General features: G+C 27.6%; 3 protein-coding genes across 3 annotated transcripts in view; 2 read left to right on the plus strand and 1 right to left on the minus strand.

Moving 5' to 3' along the window:
• The first annotated feature begins 115 nt into the window (after window positions 1-115).
• Window positions 116-4,738, plus strand: LOC107437986 (inner centromere protein). Its single transcript, XM_016050139.3, has one exon. It carries the CDS (start codon window positions 266-268, stop codon window positions 2,417-2,419), a length of 2,154 nt encoding a protein of 717 aa, XP_015905625.2. The 5' UTR covers window positions 116-265; the 3' UTR covers window positions 2,420-4,738.
• Window positions 4,739-9,640: 4,902 nt separating this feature from the next.
• LOC107437983 (MAP3K12-binding inhibitory protein 1) lies at window positions 9,641-21,161 on the minus strand. The gene is made up of 8 exons (XM_043040400.2): window positions 20,873-21,161; window positions 20,700-20,785; window positions 17,170-17,281; window positions 16,320-16,391; window positions 14,704-14,853; window positions 12,996-13,090; window positions 10,047-10,106; window positions 9,641-9,957 (listed from the first exon to the last, which is right to left on the minus strand). The coding sequence occupies exons 2-8, from the start codon at window positions 20,772-20,774 to the stop codon at window positions 9,877-9,879; spliced, it is 645 nt and encodes a 214-aa protein (XP_042896334.1). The 5' UTR covers window positions 20,775-20,785; window positions 20,873-21,161; the 3' UTR covers window positions 9,641-9,876.
• A 23-nt stretch (window positions 21,162-21,184) lies between these two features.
• Window positions 21,185-23,493, plus strand: part of LOC107437982 (uncharacterized) — a 31,482-nt gene continuing 29,173 nt past the window's right edge. The window contains exons 1-3 of the mRNA XM_043040397.2: window positions 21,185-21,386; window positions 21,868-22,076; window positions 22,948-23,033. Of these exons, the coding sequence (XP_042896331.2) occupies window positions 21,891-22,076; window positions 22,948-23,033 (272 nt within the window). The 5' untranslated portion in view covers window positions 21,185-21,386; window positions 21,868-21,890. The remainder of the gene's footprint in view (window positions 21,387-21,867; window positions 22,077-22,947; window positions 23,034-23,493) is intronic.

The following is a 23,493-nucleotide window of genomic DNA, read 5'->3' on the forward strand; positions in this document are numbered from 1 at the left end:
AATTAATGAATTCAAAAGGATTTAAATAAAAAAAAGAATTCAATTATTTAGGTAAGGTGAAAAACGAGATACTTTATTTTAGTTTTTAAAGTTTATTTTTAAATAATCTTAAACTGTAACCGGATCACTGTAAGCTAGCGGCAAATTGAGAACAGTACATAGATGTTGGAACGACTCAAATAATAATATTGAATACTCCTTTTGATGTATCCTGTGTATTTATCTTTTTTACTTAATGGAGATTCATTGATCTAAATACTACATAATGCTAACTGATGTAAGTAATGTTTTAAGTGATCTGATAACACTTTCAGATGATGCTGATCAGATCATACTAGATTCAAATCTTGGTAACGATCAAGTGAGTCAATGGTTTTCGTTTATAAAGGAAACTGCTGGTGCTATTGTTGAAGGCACCTATTGTAGAGCATCTACTAGTGCAGAAGAACCGTCATGTTTTTCCGCTGAAGATTTACCTAGTCTTGTCACTCTTCTTAAAGGTAAACAGAATTCCCATCGCGTTTCAACTTTGCTTGCAGAAGTACAAAAAGATAATCGGGTGCGGCTTAGTCACCGTAAATCAAGAAAATCCTTGCGAAAAATTGTTTTGGGTAAAGGCAGGAGCAACCAATGGCATATCTCAAATCGTAAATCAAGTGTCAAAGAAATTGAAAGCATTCCGGAAGATAAAACTACCACACCAGTTCCTAAAGATAAATTACTGAATGGTGGACTTGATATTTCTGCTTCTAAGAAACAACACAACAAGAGCTATTTTCCAGAATTGAATACAAGCTCTAATATTACTCCAGAAAGTGGAGCCCTACACAGTACATATATTCAAAATAAAGAGTCTTCTACTACTACAGGTGAAAAGACACCTTTTACCCAATCTGAGTTGAAAGCTGCTGCTAAAATTGTTAAAGCAGAGAAGAAAAATGTAACATTTTCTTCACAAACTAGTTCTTTGTCTGAATCTTATAAGTCCCCAGTTGAATCTGATTTAAACCATCATGAAAAGGAATCTTACTTAGTTACAAAAAGTAATTCTTGTGTTTCTAAAGAAAGTGAAAATGATGAATTTTTAACACCCCCCAATAAAACTATCACCATAAGTGGTGATAGTTCATCGGATAAAAGTAAATATGAAACTCCTGTTACACGATCTAAGAGAAAATCGTCAGTTCAGTACAGCCAAGAAAATGCAAAAAGAATTAAAAATAATGCATCTCAAATACATTCTGGTAAACGAAATCAAGAAAAATGGGTTGAGAATTTCACTGGAAATAATACATTTAAGAAAATGAAAACCTCTAAAGACATTGATCCCGTAATTCCTGCAAAAAATTTACGCCAGCAAGGCCAAACTCGTCCTGAAAAAAGAATACTCCGAGAAATTCAAAAGAAAGAGGAAAAAGTGAGTCAAAATGCAAAAAAATTGCAATCTTTACAAAAAAGGAAAATTGAAGAAAATAAAAAAGCTCGTGAAAAGAAAATGGAAAAAGCTATGCAACAAAGAATAAAAATGGAAAAGGAAAAAGAACAACGTATCAGATCTCGAACTCAGTCAAAGCAAGAAAATTTACAGCAAATAGAACCAGCACCCAAAAAGGGAGCTGTGAAAAAAGTTGAAACAGTTGCTATTACATCTTCTGGGAAACCTTTACGCTCACCTGTTAAAAAGGTCAAAATTTCTCCTGTTGAGCAGAAGTCGTCAAAATATGATAAAAATGAAATGGAAGTTAACCACATATACATGAACGAACCTTTACCTAAAGAAATAGCCAATACAAATTGTTTAAACAAATTAAATTCTACTTATGTACGCAGTCCAGCCAATGTTGAAAACATCACACCATCCACTACTAATGAGAAAGCTCCACCAAAACCTGTTAGAAATGCCAAGAAACCATATTCAAGTAATAAAAATATACCAGATTTTGAGACTGCAAAAGGAGTTGACAAAACTCAGCCTTTTGCATCCAGTTCAAATTCAACTTGTTCTGTGACACCAGTTGTTACTTCAACACCAGCAACAAAAAAAGTTGAATCTAAAATAAATATGGCTAAAACACCAGTGTCAAACAATGCCAAAAGACCTAATAGTTATGCCATGACACCTCATGAAGATTCTTTTGTTAACTATGATATCAGTGAAATCAAAAGTGATGATTCTGATGATGAGTCACCATCCGGTCACAAACCGATTCCAACTTGGGCGTCTGGGATTAATATGAAAAATGCTCTCATTAATCAATTTTATGGTCAAAAAATTGATATTGATGAATTATTTGGAAATTACTTTACTCCACCAAAACTGCAAGATATAATGGGTATGGAAAAGAAACACTATCATAAGCGAACCAGCTCCGCGATCTGGCTTGAATCACCAAATCGCTCACGTTTACTTGGTACCTAATCATGATGATCAGAAGTGTGTTACAAGTTAATATCTGTTTTATTCAGTTCTGATTTTATTATAGTTCATTGATGGATTGGTACCTTTTTGTAAATGTTTAATGATTATTTTTGTATTGATAATATTATTAGCTTGTATCATATCTTACAAATAAGATGAACATTTAAATAAATCTGTGCATTTATTTAGCTTCCTTAATGTATCCATTATATTCCTTATTTGGTATGGAAAGAAAAAATTAATAACTAATCGAGATTAATTTTGTTTCATAATTATTTATCTATCTCATGTTTATTAAAACTGTTTTTCAGTAATGTTGATTGAATGTATTTAATCTGTGAATTATAAATTATGTATTTAAAATTAAGCGTTGCTTTTATTTGACTTTTTTTAACTAAAATATGTGTAATTCAGAGACTCAAGAAAAATTTATAAACTTGCTGTAATAATTAATAAATAAATTTTGCTATAGACTAGGGCACAACCTTCAGCCCTTGGGAGTTCCTGGACAAATGATTTTTTTTTTTTTTTAGAAAAATAAAATCAATTTTAAATTGCACATTTGAGTCATTACATTTTAATGTGCTCGATTTGCATTAATTCTATAGTAAATTTATGTTGTTTCTTAATTGGTTATTGCTATAAAATTCCACATGGTTTTATTATAGTACACAAATTTGAGTAATTTTTAACAATTTCAGCATTAATCCAAGTAACGTTTCCATCACTTTTTGGCATTTATAATTATTAAATTCTATGTGGTTTTTAAGATTCCGATACGTTTATCATGATAATCGATTTGTGTTTTAGCGTTCTTTATTTATGCCAACTTTATCTTTTATCCAAGGAAGCTGGTACATTTTCCCACGATTTTAAAAATCCCATTTAAATAATCACCTCTCGGCATGCTCTGTTTTTCTAATTTGATCCTATTGACGTTTAAGTCTGTTTTTGGCACGTATAACTCAGGGGTCTGTCAAGGCCGAATTTACTACCGTTTCGCGGTACCTTCACAAATTCAACTTTTAAAAAAACAGTAGTTTCACAAAATACTTTTTCTTATAATTTTATTTTTGTATTCCTTAAGAAACGATAAATCCATATTTTTGTGTTGATTTTTTAATGTAGTTTTTAATTTTTCACAAATTATGTCTAAATTTTCATAAAATAGGTACCTATCAGAAAAACCTAGACAGACCCTTGCTAGGTGAAAAAGTTCAATTGAAATTTTTATTGCTAAATTTTTCTTTTAAACAATTTTTGTCTTGGTTTTTACCTAGCTTTTTACATTTCTAAAAAACTTTGTTTTTATTAACTGTATGACACAGTAATTAAGAATGTTTCTATTGTCTTTATTCTTATCTGGAAAATATGATAATTGGAAAGACTGAGATGTAAAGCTTTAAAATTTCATTTTGAGAATTAAAATAGATTTTTCTGTTTTACATTTGTATATAATCTTTTGTTTTNTGATGTTAATATGTCACGCGAATTTAAATTATCACTTTGATACAATTTATCTGTGCATATTTCATCGTAAATATAAGTTATTTTTTCCTCGTTTTGGCTGTGGGGATTTTTTTTAGGTTAAAATAATACTAAATTTTGTTTTGTACTATAGTGGATTTGATTCAATTTTTTGGTTTTTGTTTAAGCATTATAAATTTTCCTTAATAAAAATATATTTTTCTTGCACTTTAAATCTGTAAGCTCTACAGTTTTTTTTTTCCGTGGTTAGAATTTATATCCTCCCCAATATGTATCTTTGTATATATATATTTGATAAATTATTGTGGAAAATGGAAAAAGTTTTTTGAAAGAGAAGAAATATAAGTTTATTTTTAATAAATTCAAATAATTAAAATTATTTAATTTTCTGCAAATATGTTATTAAGTTAACTGATAGAAAAAACTACTTAGAACACTTATGTTAATCGAAAAAATTTCATATTTGCTGCTAACCTATCTGAATATGCGTGCTGCCCTATGTTAATCTACCTGCTGTGCAAGTGGCCCTTCACTCAAAAAGGTTTGGAACCCTTAACAACATTTTATGGAAAAACTGTGTGGGAAGCTGTTTACTTCAAAAATATTCTTTGTAAGTCTAAATTATTTGCTGTATATTGGCTTATAATTTGAAAACAAATTTGTATGGTTCTTACTAAAGAAATTATTAAATTATACAAGAACTAAATTTTTTACAGCTCTCATAAGTTAAATTGTGTTATTAATTCTATTCTCCAACTAAGGTGTACACTTCTAGATTGTAATGTGTGTATTGGCTTAATTGTATTTCTTAAATAAATTATTTTAAATGATTCTTTGCTATTACTAAATAGAATTGAATTAACCATCTTAAAAAAATCACTTAATATCATATTTCCATATACCATATGAAAAGATATTGTACCTGTCTATGTCTAGTGATACAGTCTAGTGTTGTACTTGGAATAAATTTTAAAATAAGATATAATGATATCTCAAGAAATAGCTACAAGAGTTAGATTTCAGTCTTTCGATTTCTTGCTTTTACTGCACAGCTGTCGCCAAAACTTAGTGATCATTTTGTCACTGGTACATTGAAATCTTTGTAAGTTGATCACTTGTGATCAACTTCAATGTGTGGTGCATTGTGAGTTTCGAAGTGAGAAATTCATAACTACTACATCTGAGTTTCGATGAGAGAAAACTCAACATTGAAATCTATTTTGTTATTCTTGCAAACCATGGCCATTAATATAATAGTTTTCCCGTATGATAAACTCACTAAGTTTAAGTTAGCTTTTAAAGCAATTTTGCCAATTCTAATTCATAATATAATAAAATAGAAAATTTCCTGAGCATTTTTTTTTCCTCTGGACAACTTATATAGGATTTAGAATAGTTACACAACATAACATTGACATATTTCAAGATAGGGATTTTGCCAGATTACAAATATGATAAATTTGATAGGTTTCACAGTGCCAAAATATAAATATTCCCAAATTATTAACTTATATTGTGTCTTTACTTGACTTGCTAGTTTTTAGTAATAAGCAATTATATTATAGATATGTGGCTAGTTAACTGATACATATGATGCCAGTTTCATACATCAATTACTATGTGCTGAATAAAAACTATTCTTATCGTGATTCAATGAATACAGAATAAAGTGTCAGTCAAAAAATTCAAATTATTGTTGAGGTTTATGGCAGTTCAGTCCAATTAACCAATTTTTTGAGGGTGGAACATGGTAGCAATAAGATTTCAATTTATTTAAAAGGGACAAAATGACATATTAAGTCCACATTAATTTGTGCATTTCGTTTTTTCTTTGGCATGTGTGGACAATTGGTTAGTCTTCCTTTGTTCTCTTTTTTGTACTTTTTTAAAAAAGAAAAAAACTTAAAACAATTATTTCAAAAAATATATCATTAACCAATTTTTATTTTGTCCATTGAATGTGGGAGTTAAATTAAACTATACATTTTAAAACTAAATGTAATTAAACTATACATTTTCAATATTGATAGCTGTGAAATCTAAATAATCAGCTTAGTCACATATTGGCAAAAATCCCTCGTGTGCCATTTTCATGCTAAACACTATGGTAACAGGTTGTTGTCTTGCCTATTTCAGTAATAAATATTTCCAAAAGTTTTGCGAGTTCTGGCACCTGAGGACTGTTTAGGATATCCTCAGATGATGACCCATGTATGGTTATAGGTTATACCTAAGAAAAAAACTCAGTGGCGCGACAGCGCATAGATGGCTTACTGTGCCCATCTGTTTTCTTGATCTTGGGCACTGGGGTGCATCAGCAGACGTTCCGATTAGGTGGTCAGCCGAACGCGAAACCCCCAGTGTTTAGTTCCCAAGCAGGCTTGGTACTCATATAGGTTATACCAGCAATTCCTAATTGTTTTCAGCCGTAGAACCCTTGAATCCAAACTCTTGAACGTTAAATAATCAACCTAAAATTAAACCGTGCTTTTGTGAAAGTATTCTTTAACCGAACTCTATTTCCCAAACAATTAATTTTAACTTTTCCACTAAGTTCTATCACTTCAAAATTAAAATAAATATTTAATATTACTTCAAAAGACAAAAATTTACCTTGTGAAAAATTAAATAAAAGATTGAAACCAGTTAGTCTGTAAACGTATAAATTTAATCATCTAAAATAAACACAAAAAGATGTGCACTTAATTAACCTATTATTATAATCGGGTAATTGAAATAGATGTGCCCTGAATAACCGCTTAGCTATTTTATTTTCCTGCTATGTTTTGATCAGAAATAAGCAAATTTTTTTAAAACAGACTTGTGTTCGAATTTATTATATGAATGGAAATCGACAATCAAAATTGTTCTAAGCTTGGCATTAATTCATTTCTGATAATTTTTAATTAAGATAATTTCATTTTCAGATGGCTTTTTTCTAAAGGTTTAGAATTGGAACAAATATTTTACATGGGCTGTGTGAGAGAAAGAAAACTTGTACACCTGGACATAGCAGTTGTGTAATTGAAATTAAAAATGGCACACCCCAACAGGAATTGAACTTTGAAATTAATGCTTATTAGTAAACACCTGTTATTATATCATATATGCTGAAGTATCAAATGAATTGGAATATGCTCTAACTCCTATCCTTCAAAATTTGTCTGAATTAAAATACTAATTTGATGATGATTTTGTCATTTTTCTCGAAATGGAATTTAGGGGAAATCTGATGTCATTATCCTTAGTGCTTTAATTATTTTCACTTGGAACTGTTTTTAATTTTCCTCTAAAACGCAACATGCTCCAAAATTAGCAGGTATTGAAAAAAAAGTTTATATAATGCTAAGAAAATAGTATATAGAAACTACTCATAATTTTGAGGGTTTATNAACTACAAAAGAGGATGGAACATGGTAGCAATAAGATTACAATTTATTTAAAAGAGGCAACCAATATGCACTCTCCTCAAAAAGAGACAAAATGAAATTACAGATGACACATTAAGTCCACATTAATTTGTGTATTTCATTTTTTCTACGGCATGTGTGGACAATTTGTTAGTCTTCCTTTGTTCTCTTTTCTGTACTTTTTTAAAAAAGAAAAAAACTTAAAACATAATTATTTCAGAAAATATATCATTAAACAATTTTTATTTTGTCCATCTAATGTGGGAGTTAAATTAAACTATACATTTTTAAAACTAAATGTAATTAAACTATACATTTTCAATATTCATAGCTGTGAAATCTAAAGAATCATCTTAGTCACATGTTGGCAAAAATCCCTCCAAGTGCCATCTTCATGCTAAGCACTATGGTAACAGGTTGTTGACATGTCTATTTCAATAATAAAATTTTACGAGTTCTGGCATCTGAGGACTGTAGGATATCCGCAGATGATTACCCAAGTATGGTTGTAGGTTATACCTAAAAAAAAACTCAGTGGCACGACAGCGCATAGATGGCTTACTGTGCCCATCTGTTTTCTTGACCTGGGGTGCAGCAGCAGACGTTCCGATTTGGTGGTCAGCTGAACGCGAAACCCCCAGTGTTTAGTTCCCAAGCATGCTTGGTACTCATATAGGTTATACCAGCAATTCCTAATTATTTTCAGCCATTGAACCCTTGAACGTTAAATAATCAACCTAAAGTGAAACCGTATTTTTGTGTAAGTATTCATTATCCGAACTCTATTTCCCAAACAATTAATTTTAACTTTTCCTCTAAGTTTTGTCACTTCAAAATTAATATTATTTTAAAAGCAACTTGTGAAAAATTAAATAAAAGATTGAAACTAGTTAGTCTGAAAACGCATAAATTTCATCATCTAAAATAAACACAAAAAAATTAACACTTAATTAACCTATTATTATAATTGGGTAATTGAAATAGATGTGCCCTTAATAACCGCTTAGCTGTTTTATTTTCCTGCTATGTTTTGATCAGAAATAAGCACATTTTTTAAAAACAATCTTGCGTTCGAATTTATTATATGAATTGAAATCGGCAATCAAAATTGTTCTAAGCTTGGCATTAATTAATTTCTGATGATTTTTAATTAAGACAATTTCATTTTCAGTTGGCTTTTTTCTAAAGGTTTAGAATTGGAACGAATATTTTACATGGGCTGTGTGAAAGAAAGAAAACTTGTACACCCGGACATAGCAGTTATGTAATTGAAATGAAAAATGGCAAAACCCAACAGAAATTGAACTTTGAAATAAATGTTTATTAGTAAACACCTGTTATTATATCATATATGCTGAAGTATCAAATGAATTGGAATATGCTCTAACTCCTATCCTTCAAAATTTGTCTGAATTAAAATACTAATTTGATGATGATTTTGTCATTTTTCTCGAAATGGAATTTAGGGGAAATCTGATGTCATTATCCTTAGTGCTTTAATTATTTTCACTTGGAACTGTTTTTAATTTTCCTCTAAAACGCAACATGCTCCAAAATTAGCAGGTATTGAAAAAAAAGTTTATATAATGCTAAGAAAATAGTATATAGAAACTACTCATAATTTTGAGGGTTTATAATTAAAATTTAGAAACTTACAACATAAAAAGCACATAAGATAACATAAAAGCTTCAATTAACGTTTTTATGTTAGTTCTTTTCTGAATATCCTTTTATTTATCTAATCGAAATGCTTTCTCACACTTTTAAATTCGCATCCTGTCCTTAAATCTATATTTGGCTCAACTATGCATTAATTAAAAGGATAATTTTCTCTTTGCTCTCTGTAGGAATCATTCGACCTATTTGATAAACCAATTACAATTACTAACATTTCCTCTTTCCCTAAATTAAGACATTTTACTTTGCAAGATTTTCCCTAACATATGATGAAGAAACACAATTTTTCGTGTACACTTTCATGACTGCTCTGTCTAATAATTTATAAATAAATTTTGTACCCTCCTTCCCTGCCTAAGACCTGTTTTAATCCTTCCACTCGGCAACAACAATATATATGTATATATATAAAGATCCAAGTGTGCAAAATTTGAATCATAGTACTAACTGTATTTCATGTCTTAAAACTAACCTTCAAAAGAGTAACATCAAGACACATCTTTTCTATTTTTTTAAAAAATACAAAAAAGTGAAAATATATCATCATGGTTAAAGAAAATTTTAAGTGACTATGTGATACTTTTACATTAATTTATTCTTTTGTAATTTCTTAAAAATAATATTGTGCAGAAAAATTACATTTCAATTTTCATGATTTTTTTATTAAAGACAATACACTACACAAATATTTACAAAAAATATACATTGCGCAAATATCATTTTATAGTGATAACCCTTTACTGATTAATTGAAATAGATTGAATTAACCATAGATTTAATTAAGACAATTTTGAATGAAACATCTTGATAACTTAGAATAATACCATATCACAATAAAGTGAAACTTTAGTAGCATTGTTTTTAGCGTTTTGCTTTATTTTCTTAAGAGGCAGACTTGCTTTTACTTTTTAGAGTTTCTTTCAAGGCTTGTATCCTTTTCTGTATATCATCAACACTCCAGTTCTATTAAATTAAAAAAAAAACATAAATAAATAAAACAGCACAATATTAAAAATTGATTCAATATATGAATAAAAGAATAGCTATCTCACTGAATATAGTTTCTCTATTTCTTGGTCCATCTTCTTTTTTGGTGATGTATAACTTGCCCCCTAATTAAAATAAATAACATTTTATTTCGATTAATAATTTTTTATACAGACTGGAATTTATAAAATGTATAGAAGATAGAAAAATATTTCTAAACTTATGAACTATGGTTTGCATTATTAAAATAGAATGATATTAGGTATTCATTTAGTAAAAAAAAATTAAATAAGGAAAAATTTAATAAGAAATTGCTATGTATAGTTAACTGGTTTGAGTTTTAAAACCCAAGAATTAGATGTGACTATTCCACATTGCAAATTGAAAAACTAAAGATATTACATATTCAAGAAACCAGAAACCATATTTAATTCAAAAAACTAGGAGGAAGAGTTATAAAAAATAAAATACTTAAACTTAGAAAAATGAAATGTACCAAAAGTTAAAACTTTTAAACATTAAATTCAGATTATTTTAAGTATCAGAATATCAAATCAGATGATCTCAGATTCAAAACTGGAAGAAGTAGTATTTTAAAATTTAGGTCAAAATTTAATCTATATTTTAGTGAACAAATTGTACCAGTTCCACAGTAAAAAACTTTTATAAATATAAATAATAAACCGAATAAAACTGCATTATTATTACAGTATGGGACCCAAAATCTGGCACTCATGGGACCGACGAAATTCCGTATTTCGAAATTTGCCGAATTTCGGATCTCTTCCCGGAAATTCCAATATGGCTCGCATATATTAGGATAATTCAATTATGCTGTTAACTTCAGAAAAACCAATAAATTTAGTTAAGTTTCAATTGTAGATTATGATGGGGTGAAGTTAAAACTGTCCCATCTTTATAATTTTCACTAATTAAAATAATAATCTATATGATATAATCACGAAGAAATAATTCAAGATGAAATAATCCAAAAAAGAAGTAATAGTTTCTTCTTTGGCGCGAGATCATTATTCTCGTATTTTCTTTTACATAACGTTTTGTTTTAACAAAAGACGCTCACCTCGCTTTAAAAAAAAAGCTAACAAGGAACTACAAAAAAAGTACCAATTAATGCTAAGAAACTAACGATGAATAACTACAAAAAGGAAGCAAACAACTAATAACGATAAGAAAAACAAGTTAACAATAAACAAAAAAAAGCAATGGTTAATAACTAATAATAAGATAAATAAATCGAATTTAAAAAAAAGCAGCAAAAGGGATAGAATTCATTTTGTACACCACATGAGAAAGAAGTTTCAATGTCAAAAGGGTGTGGCTAATTTATGGTCAAACAGGAGAGGGAAATGTGGGGACAAACTAGTAAAACACTTGCACAGCTGTCAAGATTGATTGATCAGTTTCTCCCAACTTGCATTTCTTTATTTTGTTCATTAAAAATGCAGATGTTTTTACTTTTCAATTTCACTTTATTTTAAACTGCTTTAGGAATAGATGTTTTGCTTGACACAGATTTATTATTTTTTTCTTCATGTTTTTATTTTTAAAAGATAGAATATAGTTACTTACTTCAAAAGAAAAAAATTCCAAGTAAAAAGAGAATATGACTGATTTTTTNGAGATATTAATCCTTTATTAAAAAAAAAAAAAAAAAAAGATTGTATTAAGTGTTGAATTTTGGGTCCTGCCAGATAAGGGGTCCAATACTGTATTATAGAATTGTTTTGGAAGACAGATCTCAAAAGTGAGAGAGATGATTTCTCATTGTTAGATAGAAAAGAAAAATCTACACTTTCACTCTGTCTTAATTATATTAAACAATTTTTACTTTAAAAATGAAAACTGACTTTGTCCTGCTAGTGATTTTATTTATTTATATAATTAATGAAATCTAAGACTAAAAAATAATCTGTAGAGGGAAGGTTTCTGCTACATGTTTTGACAGTAACATATACATGTAATTGCTCTTTATTCTTAATACCGTATATTCCGGCGTATAACGCGCACTTTTAATACAAAAAGTAACATTGGAATTTTTGGGTGCGCGGTATACACCGAATATAAAAAATTATAGATTAAAAAAATTTAAATATAGAAAAACACTTTTATTTTAAAGAAATGACATACCTTTACCTATATACTTTATTTATTTTCGTTATTACGTAAATAGTTCATTATGTTCGTCTTCCGTTATTTCTTCAGGCACGACATCACAATCTGTTTCGTCTTCATCATTTGTGTTACCCTCATCCATAAATAAACAGTCATCTTCTGATCCGTCCAGATTATTTGAAATGCTGCATTTTTTGAATGATTTTCTAACCATCTCAGGCTTAATTTCATCCCATNAAATTGAAAAACTAAAGATATTACATATTCAAGAAACCAGAAATCATATTTAATTAAAAAAACAAGGAGGAAGAGTTATAAAAAATAAAATACTTAAACTTAGAAAAATGAAATGTACCAAAAGTTAAAACTTCTAAACATTAAATTCAGATTATTTTAAGTATCAGATTATCTCAGATTCAAAACTGGAAGAAGTAGTATTTTAAAATTTAGGTCAAAATTTAATTTATATTTCAGTGAACAAATTGTACCAGTTCCCACAGTAAAAACTTTTATAAATATAAATAATAAAACTGCATTATTATTATTATAGAATTGTCTTGGAAGACAGATCTCAAAAGTGAGAGAGATGATTTCTCATTGTTCATCTATTAGATAGAAAAGAAAAATCTACACTTTCACTCTGTCTTAATTATATTTAACAATTTTTACTTTAAAAATGAAAACAGACTTTGTCCTGCTAGTGATTTTATTTATTTATATAATTAATGAAATCTAAGACTAAAAAATAATCTGTAGATGGAAGGTTTCTGCCACATGTCTTGACAGTAACATATACATGTAATTGCTCTTTATTCTTAATATTTATAAGACAAAAATCAAGTTTTGATAAGAAACAAAATTAAAAATTTTAATAAACTTACAGATAAATTAAAGTATTCTGGAGACATTCCTTCTAAATACAGGATTTTGTCTTCCAACGCCTTTATTCGCTGAAAAGCAGTTTTTCCACTACAATCTAAAAAGAAAAGAAAAATTTGAACTTTATCAATCGATTTACAGTGCTTTTAATCAATTCCAGTAAAGTTCAAATATCAAAATTAGTTATTCCATTGATAGAATGGTAAAAGTGACTGATTTTTTAAAAACAGTATTGCTCACTTAAAATATTTACTTACAAGTTTACATTAAGAGCAATAAAAAAATCATATTAAGCAAAAAAGAATGGTTCATAAAAAGGGTCAACTTTAAAAATACAATTTATAAACTTCCTTTTTTTTTTAATCGCAAATAAATTTACATTTCAGGAAAAGAAATAAAAAGATTCTACTACATTTACCTCTCAGGGAAAAAAAATAATAATAATAATTGGTTTTCATTCATTAAAAAAGGAGTTAAAATTTTCTTCAATTTCCTCATGATAGTCCTATACTTAAATGTGTACATTTTTATTTTATCTCACAATTTTTCCCACTTATCAAAACCAATTTTATAATACTTGAATAAGAACTTATGTATAGAAGAAAAACTATTGTCCTACTTTGTTATGCAGTTAACAGGTTGAAAAGGGGGTGTACAGTTATTATCATCATTTTGCTAAAAAAATCACAGAGGATAACAGGGTGATAATAGCTAGATTTTTAAAAATAATGGTTACAAAATAAATTTCAAATGTTTTTCTAAAAAAGAAAATTAGTTTTCTCTCCTTTTCTGGAAAACTAAACGAATTAAAAGCAGCATAATGATAAGCCATATTTATAACTGTGAAGGATAGCATTCTTGTAAACACTGCAATTTTCTTGTAGGGAATAAAAATTTTCTGTAAATTGTGTTGCTCAAGAGGAAATTCCATAATCCTGAAAAGTATTTAACTTGTAACAATATTAAGGAATAGTTTAATCTAAAAATGTCACCTTTGGAAAAAATCTAGATTATTACTGTATTACCCCACGCCCTTCAGTTCAAGATAAGTATCATTAAAATAGATATGTCTTTAAAATATTACAAATAATAATCATAATTTATAACATAAATTTAATTTTTAACTGTTAACACAATGTTCTGACAGCTATTAATATTAATGAATGTTGAGAAGAAAATTCTAAACAGAAAAATTTACAAATATTAAAATAATCTCAAGTAATGAACAAAAAATTATGCTCAATTACTAAATATTTGATAAGCAGTTTTGGCACTGCATCATACATCAACAAAAAAAAAATAATAAATAAATAAAATTCTGAACAGAAAAAAGAATGCATTTTAAGCCATTTAAATTCAATTTCAGTCAAACACCAAGAAAATACTATTCTAAATAAATTTAGGAATATAATTAAAATAACACTGTAAACCAAACAAAACAATTATGAATAGCTTATTTTATAGTCATTATGTAAATGCATTTTAATTAAATTTAAGCACACAGTATTTAAAATATTGCGTATTTATAATAAGTCTCCATTTTTTGAAAAGTTCTTCTGTTGAAGTTCTAGATAATATTATTATTTATCTTTCCAAAATGTTTAAAAACACTAGAACTCTAAGTAATCTTCTTCATTGGTCATTTCCTACACCTTAAACCAATGAAATTATATGTCTTCAACTATGAGCATCAAAAATAATATATATTACCTTCCATTTTTAAATGAGATTCCATATTTCTTAGCCTTTCTTCCAGAGAATCAGTAATACTGTTTTGTGCTGTCGGCAAACCCGGTTCAACTTTTATCTTTTTGTGAGCACTCTTTGTCTGTGGTCCATATCTGTTTTCAACTCTTGAAACTAAAAAGAAATTACCATAATTATTACAACTGCACGTCTTATACAGTATAATAATACGCAAAAATTATCTAATTAAATAAATTAACATTCAGTTTAAAAGAAGTTTTTTTTTTTAATTTATGACTAAAAATACATAGTATTAAGTATTCTTTAGTTTAAATCGTCAAGAAAATATTGCAAAAATACACTATTTTTTGATATACTAGTTATTTTATGGAAAATCTTTTATTTTTAAAATGAAATAAAATATTATTTTTCTTCATTGTCTAAAAAATAATACCTAGTATTTTAATGCAACAAGAATGATGCCACACATTTATACATTAGAAAAAACGCATTATTATTAGTATAATAAGCTGTTTGATTACAGAAAAATTAGAAATATTAAAAAAAAAGAAAAAATTGCCTTAAATGTTGCAAAATATTGAGGAAGTACTACTACATATGATGCTACTTCCTCTCTAAAGTAAGCACATATTTTTGACTGCCGTTATTGTACAACTTTACCCAAAGAAATGAAGTTTAAGGTACTACTTTAAAGATGAATGTCAGTAATAATATCTATTTTTAAAAAAATAAAGCTCAATATTGCCATTTATTAAAATACATTTTTTCATTTTCATTTATTATCACTTATTTTTCATGTTCATTGTATGAAACATTTCACATCACCTTTTGGTCAAAGTAAACACTTTTAACTACAACTATTTTTTTAAAACATCCCAATTCGAATTATTCCAAAAAACTGCTTAAAAAAATAAATAAGAAAATAAAAAAAAATCTAAACATTTTTAAAATACATTTTAAAAAAACTTAACGTTTAACATGCGCTTTTTATTTCAGAAGATTTTGCTTTGTTTAGTGTTAGTTTAAAATTTTTTGATGCTTTTCTGAAAGAATTGTAATTTTCTTTTAAACAAAAATTTTATTTCAGAAAATAATTATTAATATTTTATACAAATTTCACATTTATGAGGTTGCCACGATAGTAAGACTCTAAACATTGTCGTTTTTGCTTTGTTTAGTGTTAGTTTAAAAACTTTTGAGGCTTTTCTAAAAGAATTTCAATTTTACGTGAAAAAATATATGAAGATAAATAAAACAACACATTTGATTTAACATTGAAAAGGGAACGTCATGAAAGTGTTCAGGATCTATATTTGAACAAATTGCAAAATTTGAACAAATTGCGAATTTACTTGATTATTAAAAGACATTTTGAGTTGATGATACAGCTTATGCTAGTTTTTATCATACAGGTTCAAAAAATACTTTAAAGCTACAGTCACTCTAAAGTTTTCATAAAAAAAATCTAGAAAATGAATTCTGACATATAAACATGAATTATGAAAAAGACTGAATACTATAAAAAAATATATATATAAGCTAATTTAAATATAGTACCATAACAATAATTGCAATATATACAACAACAAAAAAATTTGAAGATAATGAATAAGACATACTCTTTATTCTACTCTTGCTTCCTAATCGAGGAATAACAACAGCATCCACTCGAGCACAGCTTTCTATTACATCTGGAAAATTTTGATATTTATTTTAAAGAAGGTAAATTAATACAGATTTTAGGACCTACCGTTAAAATATAAAATTTGTTGAACAGAAAAAAATTTATGATTTGTTAAACAGAAATTTTTTTTTATGACAATTGACTTTAGAGCTTTACTTATAAATTTTATAAGTATCCAAATATTTCCTGTTTTTAAGAAATTGATTCATTTTAAAATGCATAAAAAACATTGAGAATTAAAACAATTCCTACCAATAATCTTCAAGATAAATTCAAAAGCAAATTTTACATGATTTTCAAAAAAGAACCTTTTAGTGTATTTAATAAATATCTTCATATTTATATAAAGATAATTTTACTTATACTTAAAGAAAAAGGCATAAGCCTTGGATTTTAATTTATATGTTCATCCATAAACTTTCTACTTACCACTACATATAGGACTTAATTTATTTTAACAAATTATATACCAGATAACACCACCAAAATAAACTTTTTAAGTTGGTGTAGTAATAGACGTATGTTATGCTGTAATGTCAATCTTGTTGATGTGATGTAACTTTCAAATAAACTACTCAGCTTACATGGTGCAGAAACAGCAATTTAAAAAATACTCAAACATATATGATCATAACAAAATGTGAAAATTATAAACTGCAAATAAAAACATGTTAGTTGTTTTATTTTTGCTTTGAAGAATATTCATTTTATTTTCTGATTGGAAAAATTACTAAATACTATATTACATGCAAGAAAATACATTAAAGAATAAAATTTAAACTTACTGTAAGCGGGATCATCCTCTGAAATCAGTTGATGACCACAAAACTCTTGTACATTTAATTCATTCGCTTCTTTCCGTTTTCTTTCAATAAATGTAGATATTCTTTTTTCTATCTATAATACGGACAAGATGTCTCATAAATATTGTTAAAAGTTTTTGGGGATTACACAACATATTTGAAAAACTTTAGGTATAAGTTTCAAGTTATACATTTTCAAGTCCTAAATAATGCTTGAATTTAGGACCTATAAGTAGATTAGTAAGAGCCTCTATCCCTCCCCCTCCAAAAAAAAAAAAAACCCTAAGTGTTTCACACTATGACAGGTGATTATGTGACAGTGACATTTCAACAAAGTGACTATCGAAAATTTTAGTTTAGACTGACTACTTGTACATTAAAGATGAGATAGGCTCAGCCCGTGTCTGAAAGTCTGAGCCTAAGTCTGACGGAGGCTCGCTTACTGAAGAAAGCTTTCAGGCTCAGATTCCCAATAAAATTTTCAGAACTTTTTTACTACTTTCAAACAAACGTTTGGTTCAGTTATTGAGTATAAAAAAAATTTCTAAAGAATAAAAATTTATAGCAATCTGTTACTTCTGTTTAGCCCTTTTGCTTTCCAAGGCTAGCAGTAATTTTCAAATAACTTTTATTCAACTTCAGCTTTTGATTTTCTATTTTAGTTTCAGTATTAATAATTTGGAGTTTCAGTTTACTCAATTTTTCTCTTTTCTTTTTCTTTTACAGGCTATCAATATAAAAAGGTTTTAATTTACTAATTCCCTTATTTAGACATCAAATGATCATTTTCATTCAGACCAGCAACTAAAAGATATTACAAGTCTCTACATGATTTAAGTGGTCCATTTACTTGTCTCTACACATTAGTTTTATTTTACGTTAATAAAGTTCATTGAAATTAATGACAAACACAGAGACTATGTAATGTTGCAGTTATGTTAAAACATGCTTTTTAGACAAAAGCCGAAAATTCTAAAACAACTCTTACATCAATTGCTGGTCTGGGAGACCACCGATAATTATTTTACGATCGTCCAAATCAAATTTTAGTGATTTAAAATCAATGTAAATTTTGAGCCCTGATCTTGATATTTATTTAACAAAAATTCATAGAAAGATAATCTTATTTCACTTTAGTGCAATAATTAATCAATAATTTCTTGTTCAGTGGTCGGAACTAACGCACTACAAGTAGTGAAACTATTACATTTGTCACTTCTTTTAACAGTTCGTAATGTAGTGTGCCACTTTTTTAAAAAAGTATTTTATTAAGTAGTGTGATGCTTGAAAAACAATAGTTTGTAGCAATTCTTGCTATTAACAACAGAAAAAATAAATTAACAAAACATGAAGTTAACAAAAGTAAATAGCCATAATAAAAATACTTTTCAACTTTTAATTCAACTTCTGGAATGCATAAAATTTTTTATCAGCATTTTTATTTTCTTGCAAACTCAAAATAAGCTCCACATATCAGCGTGTTTTCAGTAGTTTCTATACTCATAACCTGTGGAGAGCTTGAACACATTTTTTTTTTTTTTTTTTTTTTTTTTTTTTTTATAATGCTATCAGCTAAATACTGAATAAATAGTTTAGAATAACAAATTTGCTCACATAAACATGAATAAATATTTCTTAATAATTTTTCATGTTTAAATATGTCAATTTATTATTTTAAACTAATGGGTGCACAGCCTTTTTGAGTGAAGGGCCACTGCCACTCACACAGTAGATTGATTAGCAAACGGTCACTCACATATTTAGTAATACTGCTGGCTAGTATGATAAATTTTGTATAGCAATTATGTTCAAAGCACTACATTTTTTATCAGTAGACTAAGTAATTTGAGGAAAATTACATATTTTTAATAAGCAGAATTAGAATTTAATTATTAGAATTTATTCAAAAATGAAAAAACTGAAACTATTCTTAAATTTCTTTCCCTTTTTATCAATGATTGATTTATTAAAAAAATAAACAAATAAATGTTAGAAAGAGAAATGTAAATTCTAAAAATAAAAAAAAACTGTAATGCTCATAGAGTGAAAGTGTAAAAAAAATACATAAATATTTTAATGAATACATATTTTGCTGAATAATATAAAATTGAACTAAATATTTTAATTAAAGGAAATTTATAGGGTTTAAACCAAAACCAAAAGTGAAAGAAAAACCATTATAGTACAAAAAAAGATTCAATATTCATTTGGTATTATACTTCAGTGTTTTCACTACAGAGCGAGAAAGCGAGAATCTCACATATTTTCTTCTTTTCTCGCATGAAAAATGATTACCGCGAGAAATTCGCTCATTCTATAAATTAATTTAAAAATTCGCTAATTTCTCGCATCTTGGAAAAAGTTTCAAATTACGCCATTTAGAATAAAATCGGTTTCACTTTTCTTCCTGGATCTTTCATTATTTTCAACATCTGCCCCGTTATCTAGCTTCCCTATTTACCAGTATTGTTCAGAACCTTTTCAAACAACAGAACACAACCACTGAACCCCTNTTATTAGAGGTTTCATGAATTATAAGTATGAAACATTTTCTAGTTTAAAAATTCACATTTTTCTCCATTTTTCATATTGCTATAACATTATAATAAATATGAAGGATTTTAAATACTACATGCAAATGCATGGTGCTAACTGTCGAAAAAAACAACTTTTACTTACAATGAAATAGGCACAAAAAAAGAAATTGTATAAAAAATTGGGCATTTAAACATGCGATTAGAAACTCATATGTTGTAATAACATCGTAGTTAAAAGAGCTGGATCATCAAAATCCCCCAGAAAAGCATCGCAACAATTGCAATTTACAATGAAAATAGCAAGAATAAAGTGCTTCAATAGGTAATTATTTAAATGCGCAATTTAAAATACGCATTTCGTAATGAAAATTGGAATTTTTAATACCACATGGGACTGCATTGCAAGAACTGCTAAAAAAAGTATGGAAAAATAACTTGGACTTGTGATGAAATAGGCTGAAACAAAGCACTTCAAAAAGGAATTATTATGTAATAGTGAAATTTTAAATTGTTCTGTTATACTAATATCATAGTAAAAATATGGGATTTTCAAAAGCATAAGAAGTGTGGCAATTAAGCTTTTGGAAAAAATTTCTAATTTAAAATCCATTTGGCATCTCGGAGATTGTAGTTGGCTCAACAAGTCATAATGCAAAAAAATACCCATGGCAATTGTAGTTGGTACAGTACAGAAATAAAACTTTGGTTTGCGCATAGCTTTTTAAGTATAATTTTTTAATAAATAAGCACTGAAATAATTCTGTAAAGAAATTATTCTTGTACAAATTCCCTATAATAAGAATTACAGAAATAAAATTTTCTTTTTTATTAATGGATAGACTGTCTAGCAGAATATAGCTACTGAAACTGAAGATGCATGTAAATTAAAAAAAATATGTGTAATAAGAATTGATACTATATAGTAATATAATGTATATAAAGTTGTTAGTGCAAGAAATGTAAAAGTAATATTACCTCATCATCATCAACTTGAATTTGTATCAAATCTTTCAACTTAGTAGCACTTTCTTTAATTGTATCAGGTTCCATTATTGGTTTTTCTATTAAAAAATAAATAAAAAACTAATAAATTACAATCAGTAAATAAATTGGTACTTCAGAAGTTAATTTAAAAATATATAAATTACTTTATTTAATGTCTGCAAAACAAAAAACTAGACCAGTTTTTTCAATGAGCATATAGCGCGTTACAAGAAAAATTCGACACTATGTTCACCAAACACCAAAGTCACAGCTTAACAGGTTAAATTAAACCACATTATATTGTATTTCTATAAACGGCTTATATTCACAAGTAAATTTTAAAGGAAAACAATTATTTTCTTAGCCATAAATTTAAAAGTGTTGTTTTAAGCTGCTTATTTCTTCTTCGCCGAGGATAGATAAATATTGACTACTGCTGATAAACGATAGATTGATATTCTATCAATCTATCATTTACTAATAAAAAAACTGTCATCAATTATCAATTTTATTTATATTTACATAAATTAATCGTTTATTTTCTGATTTTATGTCGAAGAGCATGATTCATCTTATGACCAGTTAAAAAGCGCCTTACTTTAAGCTTTCATAAAACGTTGCAGAATATATTCAATGTTACAATCTACTTATTTTATTATATGAGAAAATCCTTTTGAAGTAAAAACCAATTCTTTTACTCAATCAACAATTTTTTTCAGGAAAACTTCATAATTGAAAGACTTAATAAATGTTGATAAAATAATAGACAGTGTTAAATTGTAAATTTTAACCTTTTTCTATAATAATAATATTGATGATAAGGTACTTTGCAAAAGATTTTGGATCACATTTGTATTTTTCCTGACATAAATTTTTGTGTATAGTCGGGCAAAAAACATGTATCGATAATACTCATTATCAACATGATACTGACCGTCAGAACGTTCTTTATGTAATATATTTTCAGTTTTTTTACGTTTTGAGCTTTATTGATACACTATTATTACAAATTGGTTATTTCGGGACCACTTAATTTTAATAACCATATGTATGACAGCTATTAACTCATTACTTATCAATACGGAAATTGTAATAACATTTTATTTGCATCCTAATTAAAAAGATTTAAAAATAATATATTACCTATTTTATTTTTCAGTATAAAGAAGAAGAAAATTAGCCATGCTTTGGAGTCCCAGTGAAGTATTAGCATACATAAAGGATGATAAATCTGGAGAAATTGATAAATCTGAGGCAGATAGATTGGTACCTACAGTTCCTTATGGGGGCTTTAAAACATGGCCTAACCCTCAGCAAGACTTTATCCTTATTGCGGAAAATTCAGAAATACATGGTCCAAATCCTTTGGTATTTTTATAACTCTAATATTACTTTAACAAAGATAACTGACACATATTTTAATGTAAAAGTAATTGATTTGATTCTACATTACTTGCTATGCAGCACCAGAGCTTTATCAGGACTGGTGAATTATTTCTATACTCCTAATCATTAATGTGATACAGTGGTTGATTTTATTCTTTCTACAGCCTATGTTATTGACTAATTTGTTTAAGGTATTAAATTGATTATAATTTGAGATTTAATTTCACATTTTTATTTTAATTAGCAGATTGTTTTTTATACAATTTTAAAAAAATTTGCAGTTATTTTATTGATTTCTGTATGTGTAATGTGAGTTCCACCATCTTTAAATTCAGCAATTATCTCCTAAGAGAATGTATACATGGTGTAAGAAAACTAATAATCATAACTGTCAATGAAGATGAGACACACCAGGCAATGTGAGGTCAGAAACCTGTGTGTCTAATTCGTCAAAATAGAAAATGAAATAAAGTTGAATAAATGACTATGAATCTTTATTATTGAAAACTAAAAAATTGTTCAAATGAGCAACCAATAGCTGTAATACAGGTTTCACATTGCAATGGAGTAAAACACTCAGACAAAAGAAAATTTCTGGGATTTCATAAACGGCCACTACTATGTGTGGGGAGAGGGAGGGGATTTCCTTTATACTCCTCTGATCATTTCTTAAATGATGCTTTTTAGATGTCTTCAAAAAATAAAATCTTGCAAGCTGTTTTTTTTATCAAGTTTTATTACTCCATACAGTTGAGATCATTAGGTTGGTTACTCCTTGTGTAAATAAATCTGTAGATTATTTATACTCACCATGATTTGAATAACAATTTGAATCTTTCTTTTCATTTTTTAGTTCACCATTCCAGAGCTTGAAACTGGTATTGATTTAAATTTGCTTTCAACACAAATTTTATCAGCTGACTATCAATGTTTGAGCAAGTATGTAATTTAAATACATATATTATTTCAAAAGTTAATAAAATATAATTTATGTATTGATTCATTTCTCTTCTTAATTCAATCAGATTTTTTGAGTAAATTTAAAGAAATTTTTTTTAATTTATTAAATTTTTGGAGAAATATCTGTGGTTTTTTTTTTTTTTTAATTATAATATACATAAATGACTCGTAGAATTTTAGTAGAGATATTCTGAATTATGAAGCAAGTCGCTCAGAATGTACAGTGAGCAAAATAAAAAAAAAGGACCACCCTGGATACAGAGCTCATTCTAGGCAGGGTAAACAGGGCGCAGCACCCTGCTGCCCTTTTAGTCAAAAGAATCCACCCTGTTGCCCCTGAAGTAAATTAGTGCCCTGATGTGATAGAGTCCATACCCTTTCTTTCCTCAACCCTTCTTTATTTTTCCACCAAACTCTGCAATGGATTTCTTAAACTTTT

This window comes from Parasteatoda tepidariorum, chromosome 9 (genome assembly GCF_043381705.1).
Source record: "Parasteatoda tepidariorum isolate YZ-2023 chromosome 9, CAS_Ptep_4.0, whole genome shotgun sequence".
Taxonomy (NCBI): domain Eukaryota; kingdom Metazoa; phylum Arthropoda; class Arachnida; order Araneae; family Theridiidae; genus Parasteatoda; species Parasteatoda tepidariorum.

Excerpts from the sequence above, each read along its gene's own strand:
- LOC107437983 (XM_043040400.2), bottom strand. The coding sequence starts at position 20,774 with ATGGAACCTGATACAATTAAAGAAAGTGCTACTAAGTTGAAAGATTTG. Across the intron at positions 14,854-16,319 it reads AAGCAAGAGTAGAATAAAGA|TTTCAAGAGTTGAAAACAGA; the intron begins GTATGTCTTATT and ends ATTTCTTTTTAG. Across the intron at positions 10,107-12,995 it reads CAGAATACTTTAATTTATCT|GGGGCAAGTTATACATCACC; the intron begins GTAAGTTTATTA and ends TATTTTAATTAG.
- LOC107437986 (XM_016050139.3), top strand. The coding sequence starts at position 266 with ATGCTAACTGATGTAAGTAATGTTTTAAGTGATCTGATAACACTTTCA.